The sequence below is a fragment of the Hylaeus volcanicus genome, chromosome 6 (genome assembly GCF_026283585.1).
Source record: "Hylaeus volcanicus isolate JK05 chromosome 6, UHH_iyHylVolc1.0_haploid, whole genome shotgun sequence".
Lineage (NCBI taxonomy): Eukaryota > Metazoa > Arthropoda > Insecta > Hymenoptera > Colletidae > Hylaeus > Hylaeus volcanicus.
This window is the reverse complement of record NC_071981.1, coordinates 1,994,725-2,012,875: the sequence shown is the minus strand read 5'-3', so window position 1 is coordinate 2,012,875 and position 18,151 is coordinate 1,994,725. Positions and strand designations below refer to the sequence as shown.

Here is an 18,151-nt window from a genome sequence, read left to right as displayed (position 1 = left end):
TCGCTTCTTGGAAATGCTAGTACTTATTAATATTTTCAAGGGAAGTTCTTTTTGTTTGGAAATGAAGTATGAATTTTTATTGTAATATCGACCTACTGTTTCGCTTCTAGAAAATACTAGTGCTTATAGTAATATTAATATTTTCAAGCGAAGTCCCTTTTGTTTGGAAATGAAGTATGAATTTTTATTGTAATATCAAGCTACTGTTTTGCTTCTAGAAAATACTAGTGCTTATAGTAACTCTTATTAATATTTCCAAGGGAAGTTCTTTTTGTTTGCAAATGAAGTACGAATTTTTATTGTAATATCGACCTACTAGCTCGTTTCTTGGAAACGCTACCGCTTATAGTAACTCTTATTAATATTTCCAAGGGAAGTTCTTTTTGTTTGTAAATGTAGTACGAATTTTTATTGTAATATCGAACAGCAACATCAAACGGTAATTTAATTGATGGCAGCTAATTATTGGCTGGTGTAGAATTAATAAACGATCACGTCAATCGGAACATACTGTTAATATTTTAAACTCGATGATGGTTATTAAAATTTACATTCGATAAAAACAATGTCCGTTTAACTGTAATTTATTAAAATTCATATCTAAGTGGGAATAATTAAAATTCGTATGGAATAATTAAAACTGGCAAAACTCCGATTCAATAATGAAATATTCGTATAGTTCAAAATAATTGAAATTCATATCGAAGGAAACAATTTTCCGTAGTTCGTCTCATAAAGTCATTCGACTCGTTTCACGAGTGATATTAAATTTCAATGTTTATCCCCAAGTAGTTTAAAGTTCTCCACTAATAACCCCCACGGATTCTAACCCTTATAATTTTCGTATATCCTCAAAGCTTGGACGAGGGAATTAATTTCCAAAGCTTAGTTTTCCGAGAAGTTAGTCGAGATTTTCCGTTGATCTTGTAGCTTTTCGTTAGGGGAGCTTCACGGTATTTCCGATGGCCCCAAAGACCGTTCGACGGTCCCATGAAATTCTAATTAGCCGTTCTATCAACCGTTCAGCACATATGTAAAATATTTCACCCGTACATCGCGACCAGGATCCTCAAAATAACTTGCTATCTCCCGCGAGAGTACCGAAACAGATATCTGGCGCTCGATCGTGCGGACTATTGGCTAGAAAAATTACTTGAGTCTCTCTAAAAGGAACCGACCTCTCCTCTTAAAGTCGGATGGATTTCCGGCGCAAACCGGAACTAATTACTGCGGGAGTAATTAAATTTTGATATGACGTTCTGATTAAATTCTCGTCCCCCGTTCGCTCAACGGCGTGGAATAGTGGAATTCAGAATTGATGTCCTTCGTTCTTTAATATCGCGACAGAACAATTGCTTTAGTTACTAATGACACAATCTGGGTCTATACTGGGTGGCTAGTTGCAAAAATACCGTTTAGATGCCTTATAATAAACTTAAGAAAAATTTATATAATCGATATACAGAAATATGAAATTGTCTCTAAAATATTTGTTACTTTATTTAAATTTCTGGTTGCTCGAAGCTTATTTTTAAAACTGGGTATCTAAATTCGCTGTCTGCCATTTTAACGCGTGGGATTTGTTTTATTGGGGTTTTAAGGAAGGAATATTTTTTTCACGAGGGCCATATTGCAGTTCACCGCAAATCAACAGGGCCACGCACCGGAGAGTTGAACAATTTATGGGGAACAACGGCGGAATAAAAGCGGAAAGAAAAATGGTTCGAGGACTATTCGCAAAAAGAAGATACTTTACATCGGATGGTACAGAAAAAAAGGAAAATAATAACAAAAAGCAGCACATCGCCGCTGGAAAAAAGCAGCAGCACGCGAAAAAATCGAACCTCGCGCAGAACGTTCGGCAAGGGAAGGGGTGAAACGGCTCGATGCGATCAGAATTTATTATGGGATGAGATCTCGAACGGGTCCGACGTTTTTGAAATATTTAAAACGCGTTACACGTGTTTCGTGATTTTTGTTAACATAAAATACTCGGACAGAACGGAGGTTGAAAATGAACGGCCAGAGGCGGATTTGCGAAAACGATAAAATTTTCATGGATTACTGTAGCTCGTGTTATGCGAAACGTTGCCGAGTCTTTGTAATAATTGCGTCTCGTGGACTCTGTGACGTCACTTTTTAACACGAACAGAAATGAAAATATTAGGTAGACTGGAAAGTAATGTCGTCTTTGCAATTTTAAATCCTTGTTTATCACTCAACACCTCTTTGATTTGTATCGATCATTGAAAATTTGCACACTAGGTTGATAACGAGAGCGATTACATAATTGCTTAAAAATAGAAATTTATCCAACATTTCTTTGAATTTAGTGTAAAAGAAACGACATTACTTTCCAGTCTACCTAGTAGAATAAATTTTGCAAAATTTAAAAGATGCGAGCACGTGGAGTACAGTAATATTTTTCGGCGCCACACATGAACGTCCTAATGTGACGTGGCGTTCTTCGCCAAAAAGATGGCGACGATATCGACGTGTGGTCCTCGTTATTGTATCGGAAAAACCGGAAATTCCATCGAGTCTGACGTTGTCGGATCCACGGATCGTCCACTTCCCTTCGTGTTTGTCATCCTGGTCCTTCGTCACTTCGCTCGATTCCCACTTTTTTCTTCCTTTCCAATCCCCTTTCACCGTGAAACCTCTGTGATCTTTAAATGGAACCTTTGCTCCATGGATCTCGAATTCGTGACGAGTATCAAAGCGAGCCACTTTGGTCGCAGGAAAATGAGTTTTCGCGAGCACGCGTTCGCGACGAAAGGAAAATGGCCGTCCGGGGGATACGGTTCGTTAAAAAATTATCGTCCCACAACGCGGTCCCCGGAGTGATTTGAATTTTTATATTTTCGTAAAAATATGCAGAATAATCCGACGCCGTATACGTAATCCAGCGGGGCGATGGTTCATTTTTAGTAAAAAATTACGCGTCAATGGGGAAATTCAAATGGAAAATTCTCTTGTCGGATCGAGTTACAGCGTTACCGGACACCACGAGCGATTTAATTCCCCGCGAAGATGAACAAAAGCTATTATTATTTTTGTTCCGCGATTCGTGCGGCGAATTTAAGCTCCGAAATAAACTGAATATTTATGCAAAGGGTGGAAACAAGAATGAAAATGACAAATACGTCGTAAAGTTTCATTGCTACGATGCGGTGCACTCTTAAAAATTGTCAGGAAACGTAGAACGAGCTTACTTTAACGCTCTTGACCAACATTTCGCGAAACCATCCCCCTCCCCGTCGTTTCAACCATTTTTCCAGCAACCAATTGCCGTTCGTGCGTCGATCGTGTCCCATCCACCGCGTTCCACTCTTCGGCTACGCGAACAACCCTTATCGCCACTCGCAATCATCGAACAACGCGGTTGAAATTCGCACGTCGAAGCAATTGTTGTAAAAGAGGGATAAGGGTTCGATCTGTCCTTTCCAATGGCGAAAGGTCCTCGACTTTCGCGCTGCCGTCTCCACTGAACGCGAAAGGAAAATATTAACCGCGATGTCCATGGCACCATGTTTAAAGGGGACGGTGGAAAATGTGCGGAAAACGTGCCGTCGTTTCCTTCGACGCTAAAAGCTCCCGACCCACCGAACGGAATTTTTTACCGGACGATTAGTATCGGAATTTTCGGCGGTTAAAAATGAAGTCGGGAAATTATGCACGTTGCGAGAACAATTTTTAGCGAATATTAACGGATAATGTGTGTTCAAGATCAGTCGAAGGTCGTTATTCTTGGATTTTTGTTAACGAGCTTCGTGAATGAAAATTAATTGGTGCTCGCGCGTAGGCAACAATTTCGTGGAAATAATAAAATAGGACCTTTTACTGTATGATACGTGATTTACGTGATAAAACGAATAAAAACAAAACCATAAGAATGAAATTCGAGGACTTGGCGAAATCGATAACGCATGGGCCCGAATAATGGCCTGAATAGGTATATTATACAGTAAGTCCCATAAATACTTGTGGCTTTTGTGTCTATCGACGAAATTTGTTTGAATTAAATGGCAGACGTCATGTTTCCAAGTGTATGCTTGCATAAATATGTTAATGTACATATATATACATAAAAATTATTATTAAATTTAGTTAAACTTCTTCAATAGACATAGAGTGTACGAATGTTTATAGTATTGACTGTAAGTGTGTACGAGTTCATTTCAGAAGAGTCTAATAGATACAACTAATCTTATAGCGATGTATTATACCTCTCCAAGAAGATGGCCTCTGGCGACGACCGTAAATTGCGTCACTCTAGTAAAATTGCAGACCCAAGGGCCATTTTATCCCGTGATACAGTCTCAGACTACACTCTCTTTAGCACTAATGAGGTAAAACGGTCCTTCAGTCAGCAATTTCAAAAGAGTGACGCACTTTCAGGCGTCGCCAGAGGCCATCTTCTCGGAGCGGGACAGTATATACGGGTCTGAGTATCTTCATATCTCGAGAGCGGTTTCATGGAAAATCGTGAAATTTTCTATGGGCGGCGTGCGCGGGACATTCGTCGGAATTAAACTTTCGGATAAACGGATGCGCGACGAGATTCGGTTCCCCTTGTATCTGGACGGTGATGTGATTAAAAGTTTCGATTATTAAGACCGAGAAAATGTCTGAGAAGTTCTGAAACTAATACCAGAATAGCTCTGGCGGAATGGTCGCAAGCTATTCCCAGTTGAAAACGAAGAAACGTTATTGGACAAAGTACGAACTGCCAGGACGTTGTGGGCCTAGATTGCGCAGGCGCGTTATTTGTGTTCGTCCTTTATTCGCGAACTCGGCCAGCCGAGATAAACGCTCGCGACACGCTAGATTTACTTAATTTACTCCATCGCGTTAAATTCTTTTCGCGAGCATACTCGAACACGATGCACTCTCCATTTACCCTCCTGTCAGCGGCCGCGTTCATTTTCCCTGCCGACTCTTGGGTCCTTTGACGCTCTCCGACCTTTTTCCTAACTCCGTACCCCCGTATTAAGAGATGCGAGTAAAGTTTCGTCACAGAAATCGCGGCGCGGACGTTCGGGGAACGTTCGGATAATAATGGAAGTTCGAAATCATTTCGCAGTAGGAAGCGGTGGGGTTAGGAGGTCCTTGGAAGGATCAGGTGGGGAGAACCAATCCTAGTGACCTTGGCGGCTAAATACTTTCTCCTCAGAGTCTATCGAATACAGTGGGTACCATAGTTTCTTGGATCGAGAAAGGAATCTACGGTCGCTTCTCCAAAAGTACAACGTTCTCTATGCAAAGCGTTGAGTGTAGACCCCTTTTTTCAGGAACCAAATTAAAATGTTTTCTAGTTTACTAAGGTTTCTTTCTCAAGAAACATCTCCAGAAAGCTTAAACATACTACAGTGGATACGTTTCTTGGATCGAAAGAGGAATCTACGATCGCTTCTCCAAAAGTATAACACGTTCTCTATACAAAGCATCGAGTATAAACCCCTTCTTCAGGATCAGAATTAAAATGTTTTCCACTTTGCTAAGTTTTCTTCCTCAAGAAACATCTCCAGAAATGATCTCTCCTAAACATAATTGCATCCCTTTTTATATCTACAAAACCGATTGCAAGGATTAAAACACCCTAACAATAGCTGCAAAAGGGTTCCTGCATAATTATTCGTGTGCACTTTTGTACGTATGAGCGAAAGCGTTTGTTTCGCATTTTTTATTTCGGCAAGCCGGTGTACTAAAACGTGTCCCAGCAAGTTTACAGGGGGCCATCGAGCTGTAAAGAACAGGTTTTTGGGGGCCGACGTTACACGCGTGTCACCGGGACGATTCTGTAAGCTGAATTGCGCGAGTTAAACGAAGCGAGACAGAACATTGTTGAAGTTGTAATGAAAGTTCACTCGCGGAGGGGATTAAATAACTTGCAACTGGCGCGGTGTAATTTTTGTTCGAGCAACAGGGGTTTGACTTTTATTTCGCTTCGGGGCCCCTACTTAAATTACGTGTCCCGAAAACGACTCTCGAAAGTTTGTTACGAGAGGAGCGGCGGGGGAGGAGAAGAGGAGGAGGGCAAAAAAAAATAAAAAAAAAAGACAAAAACAGAAACGGCAAAATGGAGGGGCGTTTCAAAGCGTCAAATGAACAGACTGTTTCCAGTTATCTCGTGCGCGCTGGCCGCGAGAGAGAGAGAGAGAGAGAGAGAGAGAGAGAGAGAGAGAGGCGTCCGAGGTACGTTTTCTGGACGAAACAGCTGGGGAACACGAGTGGGCGATATTAATTTTTTTCTCCCTCCGCGGGATAGTTTCGCGAAAGTGCTCGTCGGAACGCTTGTCGAAAGGCAAACGACGCTTGCAGACGTTTTCCCGAATTTCCAGTTTTTAACCGTAATTTCGCCCCGGGGCAGGCGCAGGGAGAGTATCAATCTCTTCTTGCGGCTATTGATTCGCGATTGAGCGTATGGTCGCAGTTATAGGGATCGAATTGAACATCGGAACGAAACGAATTCGACCCTGTGCGATATTATGATCTCCAAATGATAAAAAAAAAATAGTAGGGAGAATGTGTTTTATGTTACAGACATGAATGGTATCGACTGTACTACTCTTTGCTGTGTATCTTTATGCTGTGATGTAATAAAGACTACTGAGAACGGTACTGTTACTATACTGAGCGTTTCCTATTGTTTTTTAAAGACATCCTAAATTTAAAATTTACATGATCCTAAAATTCCTAAATTTAAGTGTCAAAGCACTTGGTATAGTCAAAGTTGTTTGCAAAATTCTTCTGGCCATTGAATAATAAATAATTTACTTCAATTCGTGCAGTGAATGGCTCAAATAAAAGAAAATATTCTCCGTTATTCTCGAGATTAAGGTAAAACGCGTATCTTTACTCAAAGTTCGACTTTTTCGCGTCGGTCACGTGACGTTCAAGACCTTGAAGGGCCGCGACCTTGAAGGAAAACGTCCCCAATCATAATATTTGCGTTCCCGAAAGCAAGCAATTTCATCCTGACACACTTTCCCCGGTGCCATTGGAAACAATGGCGGCCAAGACGCAAGGAAACCCTCTGTATACGTATCAAATTGTCGTATCAATTGTCCTGCATGCTATGTACTTCTTTCTCTCGGAACAAAGAGCAAGGAAAGTTTCCTCGTCGCTGTTGGCTCGCCCTGTTTCTTCGAACTGTTAACTTCGAAGCTTCCCTTGAACTTCGCCCGGGGAGAAGCGTCGAACGATACGCGAAAAAACGATGAAATTTCGGAACGCTTACCTTTGGGTAATGGATCGAAATGGCGGACGTGTATTGGAACGTCAGACTTCCTGGGTAGCCATAAAACGGTATCGTTATGATCGGTGTCTGCGTGTCGTTGAAGAAACCGAAGGCCAGCTTAGTGCCGCTCGGCGAGAACCATAACGCCTTGTTCGAGCCGAACACCTCCTCTGAAACAGAAACAAAGGGTCGTTATCGGGGAACTGCTACCGATACCTAGTTGTCAATGTTTCGCGCGCGCCGCGTATTACGGAAACTTTGATACTCACGAGGAACATTCGCGACGCTGTCCCATCTTCCCAGGAAATAAAGGACGACTATCTTTCGCGAAGCAGTCGACGCGAGTTTAACTCTTTCGGGGTTTAGCGGGTTTGAAAGTGTCCTCGCGAGAATGAGCGAACTGTTTCGGAGTTCATTTTAACCCTTTGCACTAGAAGCCTTTTTTCCTGGTATCTACCAGCAACTCGAGATGTTTTCTTAGCATTCTACATTCCACGTTATTCATTCTTCGCAGAAATATGTAGAAATAATGAAGAATTACTTTATATATTATTGTGTATTTAGTAGTAGAAAAATAAAAAATAAAAATAGTAGGTTATCTGTAAAGTACATGCCGATTTTTGGTTGGTGGTACAGGCGATACAGAATATTGCAAAATCTTTGCTTATCGTGTTAGTCCTGTCGATTTCTGATTCTGCTTTAACAATAGAATATATTAGGTTGTCTGTAAAGTCCGGCCTTTAAAAGATGGAAAGGTTGTGGGATAAAATGGTACCTATGTAATTCAATAAATAACATCATACCATTGAATTTTTCTTAAAAATTGGCACGAACTTTCTGGACAATCCAATAGATTAATCTTTTGCACTCGAGGCCTTTTTTTTGGTATCAACCAGCAACTCGAGATGCTTTCTTAGCATTCTATTGCCACGAATGCTAAGATTATATTGACTTCGAAAATGAGATCTCTAATTTGAGAATCAGGTCACCTTTGCCTCAACAATAATCATTTTATTGGTACTTCGAGTTCCAAAGAAACTAAACCTAAAAAAAACCTAGTGGTGACTGAGAGTCGCCTCTCGAGTGCAAAGGGTTAAATCGCGTGGCTCAAATATCTCTATGCACTTCGATGAATAAACAATACAAATATAAAATTGACAGAAAGGATCTCTGAATTTGAAAAGCTTTCCTCGTGTTTTAACTGTTGAAAGCAAAAACTCGAACGCGTTGTTAAACGCTGTCACGAAAACCGTCGATTTGAAGGTGAACGAACTTCATGAATAATTTACTAGCAAATTGACAATCTTTGCCGAACGCATCAGCGGGACTATATTCGCCATCTGTATTTATATTGATTCCGAAATGGCGGAATATTTGTATACATATTTCATTTAATCGTGCCCGTTTGAAATATCCTCTTACAACTAAAACCCCCGCGTCCATAATGCGTAAAGTGAATAATATAAATTATACAGCGATTTCGTCGATGAAAGGAGAAAAAAATTGTATACCAGGGCAAAGTTGATCCTGAATAAATACCTTCGTGATATCTTTATTCAACGAGTAACCGAAAAGCATTCGAGAACGTTATTCGCAGTTCGCTCTTAAATCAATGAATATTTTTAAATCTGCCTTCGTCATTTCACCACAAAATTACGCATTCACGACGGCGTACGTATAGTTGGCATAATTCGTGCAAATTTATGAAAAGGATCCGTTTCTATGGAGGTAGAAATAAATAATTCGCTACGTTTCGAAGTCAGCGAAAAATAAGACGAAATAATATTCATCGATCGACACGAGGATGGGGAAAAGAGAAGTTTTCAGCGAGAAAGAAACGCTCGCGGCAGGTTTCACATTTAAATCGCTTAAATAGCGGTTAATCGAGTCTTCTGGTGGAGGATCTTGCACTGGAAATATTCCGCGATGGAATTATTTCCAACCGATACTTAACGAAGTTCACGGTTGACAAATGAGCCACACTTTGGTGTATTTTTACGCCGAAATACGCGACGTTTGAACTCCAATTGCCTGCGGAATTTATTGTAATGATAAATTAAATTAACGACGAAATCCATGTCAATTTTATTTAGCATAAAATATCTTGTTCCTCGCATCGTACTTTCAAATAACATTAACTACGTAAATACAGTGAATCCCATAAATATTCATACCCCTATGTTGATCAAAGAAGTTTGACCAAATTAAATAACAGTTTAGATATTACCAAATGAATGTTTCATTATAAATATGTACAGTCGGTGTAAGAAGTATTCGTACAGCAATCAATTAAAAATAAATGATTCCTGTACGAATACTTGTTACACTGACTGTATATGAATAAGCTTGTACATGTATATATTTATTTATACATATTTATATTATATTATGTTTAACTCTTTGTGCCCGAGGCAATTTTCTATAGATTCAAATCGAATAAATTTTTGTAAAACCAAGAACTCTACTTCGAAAAGAAACATCTACGAACATTCGTGACTCGATGTATTATTATTTCAATTAGTAATTAGCTGTACTCTGGTATAAATTACATATGTTACGGTTAATTTAAACAAATTTCTTCAATAGACATAGAGGATACGAATAATTATAGAACTGATTGTATTTCAAAAATCAAGAACAGAAGTCTGAAATAAACGAATACTCAAAAGCACGAAAATTCCGAATTTCTCGTAATTGCAACCCTCTTTCAAATTCTTGAAAAACTCACGAATTAAGAATAACCTCTTCGAATATAAATTCCAACAAAAAGCTTACTTTTCGACACGGTGTACAGCAACTTCTCCAAAAGCCGCGAAGCTCACGAGAAGCTCGTCGCTAAATTCCCACGAATCGACGTCCGCCATCCACCAGGCGCGCGTTCGCCTAAGTGCTCCCCATCGAACTTTAAACACACTGTTTACAACGCCAGGAGCGTCCACCAACCTTCTTCCCAGTTCTTTCCGAGTAAACACGGAGCCTTTCTTCAGGGACGACGTGCGCGAAACCGAACCAGCTCGCCGAGAGCGCGAAACACGACTAGTCTTAATCTGGATTACGATCGACCGTCGTTGCCTCTTGTAATTTCGTTAGCGCGGTTAATTCAGCTTCAACGCCGGACGTAAACTGAGAAACAGATGCGAGCGCAAGGACGCCACACCCAAAGCCGATGTATGCCTTTGCAATTACTTTTGCGCGTTGTATACCGTTTATTGGAGATGGGAGGAGATTATCGGGCAAGGACTGCGCGGTAAACAAATATATATGTGTTGCTTAAGGCCGGATACCAACCGACGAACGTGTTGATCGAGTAAACTCTGAGTCCTTGAGATGTACCCTGGGTATTTAATATACCGATGTACTAGGTGATACTTTAATTACGAGCTAGTTAATCAACAGAGTGAATACTGAATGACGAAATACTGAGTCCTCTGAGTAATACCTATGGTTAATTAAAATTCAGGAAATTTCGTACGTCTTTGAAGCAAGATGAAGCACACTGAATAATAACCCAGTAAACTTTGAATCCTTGAGATCTAGACTGTTTAATATCTACCGATGGATAAATGAGAAGTTTAATTACGAGTTAACCAATCAACGGAGAGAATACCGAAGAATGAAAGACGTAGTCGTCTGAATAACACCAAATGTTAACTAAAATTCAGCGAATTCCGTACGCCTTTGAAGCACGATCGTATCTTACTCGAACCGATTCCTGACTAAATAAGTTTGGGCCGAAAGTGTCTGAAGTCTTACCTTTAAGAGGATCAGTTCCCTTTTATAGGAACACGAGCTCCCGAGGAAGATGTGTAGATGCCGGCAGACACGCTCCGAACCGCCTTTTAAATTCAACTACAACACTCTGTGTTTGCTATGCTTTGTACAAATATATGGCTCTTTGCGTCGCATCGGGCGTAATTTTCAAAGACTTTCCTGCTCAGGAGTTTGCGGAACGAAAGGAAGAATGTGTTTCTGTGATACGAGTAGGTATTACGTTTGTTTCTTGCGATACATTACGCGCGCAAGTGTGTTTTGAAGGACAGCTGTTGGGTCGAGGAACGAAGAGAGCGAAACGCGGTTTTAAATTTATTTTTATGCGCATTTTTTACTCGCGGACTGGGTGGAAGTAATTCCTCGAGGCAAATTTATTTTCTTTGGCACTGAAAATACATTTTCTTGCCGCGGAGAACTTCCCGAAGCATTGGTTCGACTGCGTCGTGTATTTTCTAATAAAATCGCGGTGATCGATTTGATTTATTTAAAAATATCGGTGCCAGCATAAGACTGGCAAAATCAATAGCATGATATACGGCTTCGTACACATTTTACGAAGCCGTAAAAATTGTTCAAAATTGCAGCTCTCCAAGTGAAACATAAATGAAAAATTCGAACACCCGAATTCTTAGACCCTTGGACGCAATAGTAAAGCGAGCATATAAAATCGAGCAGTAAAGATACAAATTTATATGTTTACACTGGGTATACAGGAAGCGAAAATTCTGTACTTCTTTATCGATCACTTGTCTCGCCTCTCTTTCGAGGTATTACAGGGTTTATCTTTAGATTCCAATAAAGCTCGGGGGTAACAAACTTCGTGGTGTAATATTTTACGAACTTCGCGAGCTATGAAACTTCTTCGAAACTGCGTTCTTTAGGATCGTGTTATTTATTTTGCTCGGATTCCTGACCCGACTTTCTAGGGATCATGGTTTCCTAATTTTCTAAGCGGTGTGTTTCAAATTTTCCGATGGCTTTCTACGAGTTTTTCAGATTTAATTTAGAGGACTCCAGTCTCCATGGCCTTGAGGTTCCAAGGTCTTGAGTTTTCAAGGTCTTGAGTTTCCAAGGTCTTAAGTTTCCAAGGTCTTGATTTTCCAAAGCCTTGAATTCTTAAATCCTTGAATTTTCAAGGTCTTGAGTTTCCAAAGCCTTGAATTCTCAAAGCCTTGAATTTCCAAGTCCTCAGTTTCCAAAGCCTCAAGACCCAAAGTCCTCAAAAGTTTCAAAGTCCCCAAAACTCCAACCCCCAAGTTCCTACACCTCCAAGTCTCCAAACCTCTCGAATCCCAAATCTCTAAACTCCAAAAAATCTAAAATCTAATTTCTCCTACAGTGTCAAATTTCGCGTTAAAAATCGTCTTTAAAAAATAATTCTCATCCGCATCGAAGCCCGGGTGATTCCCATAATTGCGCTTCCAACCTCGGAGCTCGGTTCACTTGCTCGCATCATCGAGGAGAGAAGCCAGCAAGCGACTCCAATTACGACTGCTCCTCTTCGAGACGTTTCATCGACAAGCATCCCAAGAGCGAGGTAATTCCCGCCACGAAAATCCGAGGAGGCCGCGACTTATTTACCCTTCCGTAAATAGACTGCGAAAGGAGAGAAATTTCCTTCGCGACTGTGTTACCTTTTTCTACACCGTTTTAACGTCAAAGCAGCGCGCTTCCCTGCGGAGCTGTAAACGCGTATAAAAAGCGTTGCTGACGATGGGGATGATCTCCGTTCGTACTTTACGTTACATATTCTACAAGAAACTAATACCGGAAACTACCTCTCAGCGATCGTAGAAGGTTTGATTTTCAGATTAAAGACCGACCGTTCGTAGCAAGCACGAGTATAATTAATAACTTATTCGTTTGACGTAAATAATGAAAACGTGAAAGACGTCTTACAAATAAAAGGCAGGAGGAACCGGTAAAAAAAGCTTTTATCTCGTATTTACAAATCGAATAGAGATTAAAAGAGTTTAGAAATTTGGGATTTAAATATTCCAATTTTCGTGACTCTGTTTAAAGGACTGAATTTGAGACACTACATATTATTTTATATACCATCGATTAAAAGCTAGAGGAACTAACGCGTCCTAAACCAACACGAGAAACAAGTCCAGCGACGATGTCGCCAGGTTCTTTGTTCGAACGATCCTCATCCAGATTTGTCGGACGTAAGAATCCACGACGAAGACTTTCTTTCATTCTTTGTTCCGGGAAGGCGATGCCTCGCGGCGTAGTGGGACGTAAATACGGAACGTTCGAAAAGGGCGCCACTAGAGAAGGGTTGCGCGGTGGGTAAAGGGGTTGGCATATTTCGCGAACGCCTGGCCCTGGGCGGACCTCGCAGAGGGTAAATTTTCCTTCGACCTCGGGAGTTCCCGCGAGGGGAACCGGAAGAGGGAAAGTCGCTTGGCGAGAGAGACGGGGGATGAAAGAGGGTACGAGGGGAGGATACAGGACGAGAACGAGTCGGAGGTCTGCAAACACAAAAGAAAAGGGACGAAAAAGAGCCAGAAGGAAGAGGGTGGGGTGGAAGCGGCGAGGTGCACAAAGACACGACACTGCGTTGCGCAGCTCGCTGGACGTGACGAGGGAGAGAAATATCCCGAGGGTGAAATTCAGCGTGGGACAGGTCCAAGGGTGAAAGGAGGCCGAAGGTGAGCGGGGGTGGGGCGTCGCGAAGAAGAAAATCTCGGGAACGACGAATTCCCTTTGCGTTCGACTAATTATTTATCCCTGGGATCGTCGATGTCGATGGAATTATTTATACCAGAAGTCGAGCCTGCCGCGGGGGCGTTGCGGTTCGCGACGGTGGTTCGGGGGATGAACGGAACATCGATGAGTACTCCACCGCGTATAACCCTCCGTGTTTTCCCGACGAGCTGAACGGATTTTTTGGAGAGCGCGGAAGACAAAGAATCGCAAGCCCTTTAGCTACACCCATACCTAACACAGACGCTCGCCGACACCTGTTAGAGACTTCAAGTCACGAAAACACACTTTTACCTCTCAGGCGTGTACCTTCTCGTCGCTCAAAGACACCGTTTCAATGCTACAGCTTGTATAGACGTGTTTTGAACTTCCAAGGACATCACCTCGCGTACAGATACTTCGGATACTACGGGAAACGACGTGTAACGAGTTCTCTACGTGGTTACGAAAAATATTCCCGACCTAATCATCGTAATATCTTTTTCCTTGCATACAAAGCAATTTCTTGCGCGCCCAATAGTTTCTTAAAAAAACAGCGTCGGTAAACCGAAAGTTTCGAGGGCAGTTTCACTCCTTAAACTTGAGTTACTGCTGCTGAAGAAAATACACAAGCTTATTTTTTACCGCTTTGTAAACTTGCGAAGCTTCGTAAAAATCGGCGGGTTATGTTTCCAAGCCAGCAAAAAGAAACTTTGCAACTAGCACTCGTTTGCGATACTTGAAAGGATTTTTAAAGTTGCAGAGAAAGGGAACTCGAGTGCTATTTAAGATAGAAAATTCGACTGATAGTGACGTAAGCTATTTCAAAAAAATTCTAATAAACTGAAACGGATTTTTATTCACGAATAATCTCTCTAGCAACACCCTCACGTCTAGGATAGACACTTGGGGTTTCCTGTTTGGCACATCAAAGTTCGAATAATCAATCTGAACTCCCAAGAGTACCTTGGCACCTGCTTGGCACTCGAGGACATCATTTCAATATTCTAAGTGATAGAAACGCATTTGGAATTTCTAAGGATATATCTAGATGTGACAGGAATCTTAGAAAACATTCTTCTATGTCTCGATTATGTAGGATAGTCGATAAGGCAGATTAATTCATTGGTAATACAGAATACTCTATCGATACATACTTCGGTCAACTAAAGTTCTACGTTACCTACGTTACCTACGTTACCTACGTTACCTACGTTACCTACGATCTTATCTACAGAACGCACCACGTTACCGACGTCTATCTTATCAACTTCCTTATAAGGAAGTATACGCGTGTATACATACATAGTAGTAGATTTCGCGAGAAGAATTAGTCTGCCAAAGCATATAAATTTTACGACTCTTTCAAGCACAATTTCGTATCGGTTTTATTGAGATTTCTGACCGAAGATTCGTCATACCTTCGAACGGAGGCACGCATGGTCCAAGTATGGCAGCAAACGCACGCTAACTTCCATCCAGCGATCGTATCTTGGGAAACGGCGGTGTCCCGAGCGTCCTGTTCGCTTTCCCTCGGACAATAGTAAATCTGTTTCGCAAAATTCAAGCCGCCGCGCGGAAATTATTCCCGTTGCAAATCGTTAGCCCAGAAATCGTATAATAATTCGCGCCGCGGCGCGGCGTTCCCGCCGGAACCGCACTTCCGGGGCTGCCGTATTTCCGGGTCACGATTCCGGGACGGGAGAGCATCGTCGATCGCCGACGAAAGTATTCGGAATGCACGCTCTTGTCGCCCGCAAGTTTCACACGCCCGCCTTGTTAATGAGATGCAAACTTCGGAATTTCAGAACCGTGAAAATAACACTTCTTTTACGTACACGAAACGCTCGGAGTCATGCACGAACGCGACTTTTAAACAGAGCTGGATAGTTCGCCGAATAAATATTTAGGACATTTTTTTTAGGGGACAAAGCGAAACAGTTTATTCGTCGGAATAAAGTTTTTAGATAGTAAAAGTTTCTTCGAAATGAGATTTAGGATATTGGTTTTTTATAAGAAGATTGTGCGCGATGGACACTTAAATTGTACCAATAATTATAAATTCAATGATTAAATATATAAAGATTCGGTATTTTTTGGTATATATAAATCACTATTTTCAAAATATTATTGCGACGATATATTTCTCACGGCTGCTCACTTTCACACGCGATTTAAAATGAAATAAATTATTTAGTAGTTATTATTTCGAGTAGTATTTATCCAGCTCTGCTTTTGAACAAGTTCACACGCGATACACACGTGTCGCGACGATCGGAGTCCGAATAATTTCGACACTGGACCGCATGTTCTGATACGGGAGTCGACGCAGTACTGACTGGCCCAGCCACACCCTTTCCAGCTCTCCACTTTCCAGCTCCCCACTTCCCAGCGTAAATCGGAATACGCACGTGACTCACGCGTAGTCTAGAGTGGGGGAAGCGTGCAGCGGCCAGTAAATTGTGCCTCGACTCACAGACAGCGCGCTCGGCCTGATCAGGGGCCCTACTACTTCTACGACTCATTAAAAACAGCTTGAAATTCACGAGGATGCTTGAAATTCACGAGAATGCTTGAAATTCACGAGAATGCTTGAAATTCACGAGAATGCTTTCTATAAACGGCTAACCGGTAAACAGCTGACTTTTACCTAAACAATTCCTAATATAATCAAGAACTCAACCGAAAACATTTTCAGACGCAAATTGTTAGACTACCCGTTAGCGAATTCCTTGACAAATTCGTTCCCCCAGCGTGACCCTCGTCGTCAACGTTGAAGAGGGTAACTTCTAGGAGGTCTGAAGAAATCCGCTTCTTTTAAGAGTCTAATACCAGCTGCACGTGCCGGAATCCTCGCAACGCTACTTTATCGAGCCGGATGCGCGCGACTGTTGCGAAAATCTACGACGCGGAGGATCATGGAGGAATGCACAGGAGATCCGTCAGGAACTCCACCTTCGTGGCCTGAATTCCATCGCCTTTTATAAGTTTGTTTAAACTGAATTACGGAAGGAAAGGGCAACGAGCTACGCGATGCACAATGATTTCACCCTCTCTCCGCAATTCCCACGCGCAAGGTATCGCTTTTGTAGCGACTGTTACACCGACTTCGTTACACTTCTCGTCGATTGTTAACATCGCTGTTCCTGTTTGCGCACTCGCCGCCCTTATTCGACGACTGGACTTCCCTTTTCCCAGGGAACAAAGGGCTCCCTGCTGGCGGAAAACCTTGAAAAGACTCGAGGATCACTTATTAACGCGGAAGAATGGGTTCGCAGCAAAGTCTGCTCGGCCATGTGACCCGTTTCGTTCCGTTGAGAGCTCGTAAACCGATACCCGAAGTTTTCGCATTGCTCCAAATCGTTCTCGTTCAAAAAATAGAGAACCTGATACGCTCGGATTGCTTGGATAAACGTTGACTGTCATTGCTGAGGGCACGAGCTTTGTCGAGTCGTTAACATCTTCATTTCAAAGTGTATGAAGTACTATTCCTCGGGGTTAATCGCTTGAGATTCGATCATATTCAGCTGAGCAAAGGATTGGCTATTAAAAAACTGAGATATTCAGAGATGCGACGACGACGGGTCCACAGTGTCCAAAGCGAAGGGACTATCTTCAGGATCTCCATCGGGATCGCTACTAGGCAGCTTTTAGAGCCAAACGAATCGGAGATCAATCGTAATTTATTCAAAATCTATTCGTCGGAAGGAGGCGGAATTCGAGTCCGGTATCAAAGGACGATTATTAGACAGGGACGCCTCACGCGTTACAAAGGATGTTTAAATGAAAATGCCGCGGGTCGGGTAAGAGCTGTTTTACTCGGGCATTACGTCTCCATTACGGTTCGACCCAGTTCGCCCCAGGGAGGCTAACGACGGAATTTCTCGAAAGGAAAAAGTTTTGTGGTCGGTGTCGAGGACACCAGGGCTCCTGGTCTCCCCTCCACCTCCCCTCGCCTCCTCCTTGTCCCTTTGCGTATTTTATGATGTCACGACGCGGAAAGTCTTCAGCACTTTCGTCCACCATTCTTAATTAAAAACTCCACGCTTGGACGCGACCCTCGCGTCGTCGTTGTTAAACTTAAAGCGATTCAGCCACCGCGGCGACGTTGTTCGCGTGGGTTTCCAACGGCTTCCCAGTCAGTGTCCCCGTCGAGTTTCGTGTAATTCCTGCTTTTCTTCGAGGACCACGGAGCCCCGCCACTTCGTTTTACATTTTAATGCCCCCTTCCGCCCGTTGATTCTTCGGAACCGTGATGCTCCTTACCCAGTCGACTCCTTGGAACGAGTTTCTCGAGGCATTAGCCTGTCGGTTAGCTACTGCCTCGCGTTCGGTTCTAATCTCTGACGAGGAGGCGTCTCAGATCCATAAAGCCACGCTTCCACTTGTAGGTCTTATATAAAGTGAGTTTTTGTACCATCTGTGCACTTTTGATATAAAATGTAA

At 42.2% G+C, this 18,151-nt stretch overlaps 1 protein-coding gene across 4 annotated transcripts in view; it reads right to left on the bottom strand.

Moving 5' to 3' along the window:
• Positions 1-18,151, bottom strand: part of LOC128877935 (venom dipeptidyl peptidase 4) — a 242,597-nt gene that overhangs the window by 63,426 nt on the left and 161,020 nt on the right. For all 4 annotated transcript variants that reach the window (XM_054125620.1, XM_054125622.1, XM_054125619.1 and 1 more), the window contains one exon: positions 7,244-7,413. In XM_054125620.1, the coding sequence (XP_053981595.1) occupies positions 7,244-7,413 (170 nt within the window). The remainder of the gene's footprint in view (positions 1-7,243; positions 7,414-18,151) is intronic.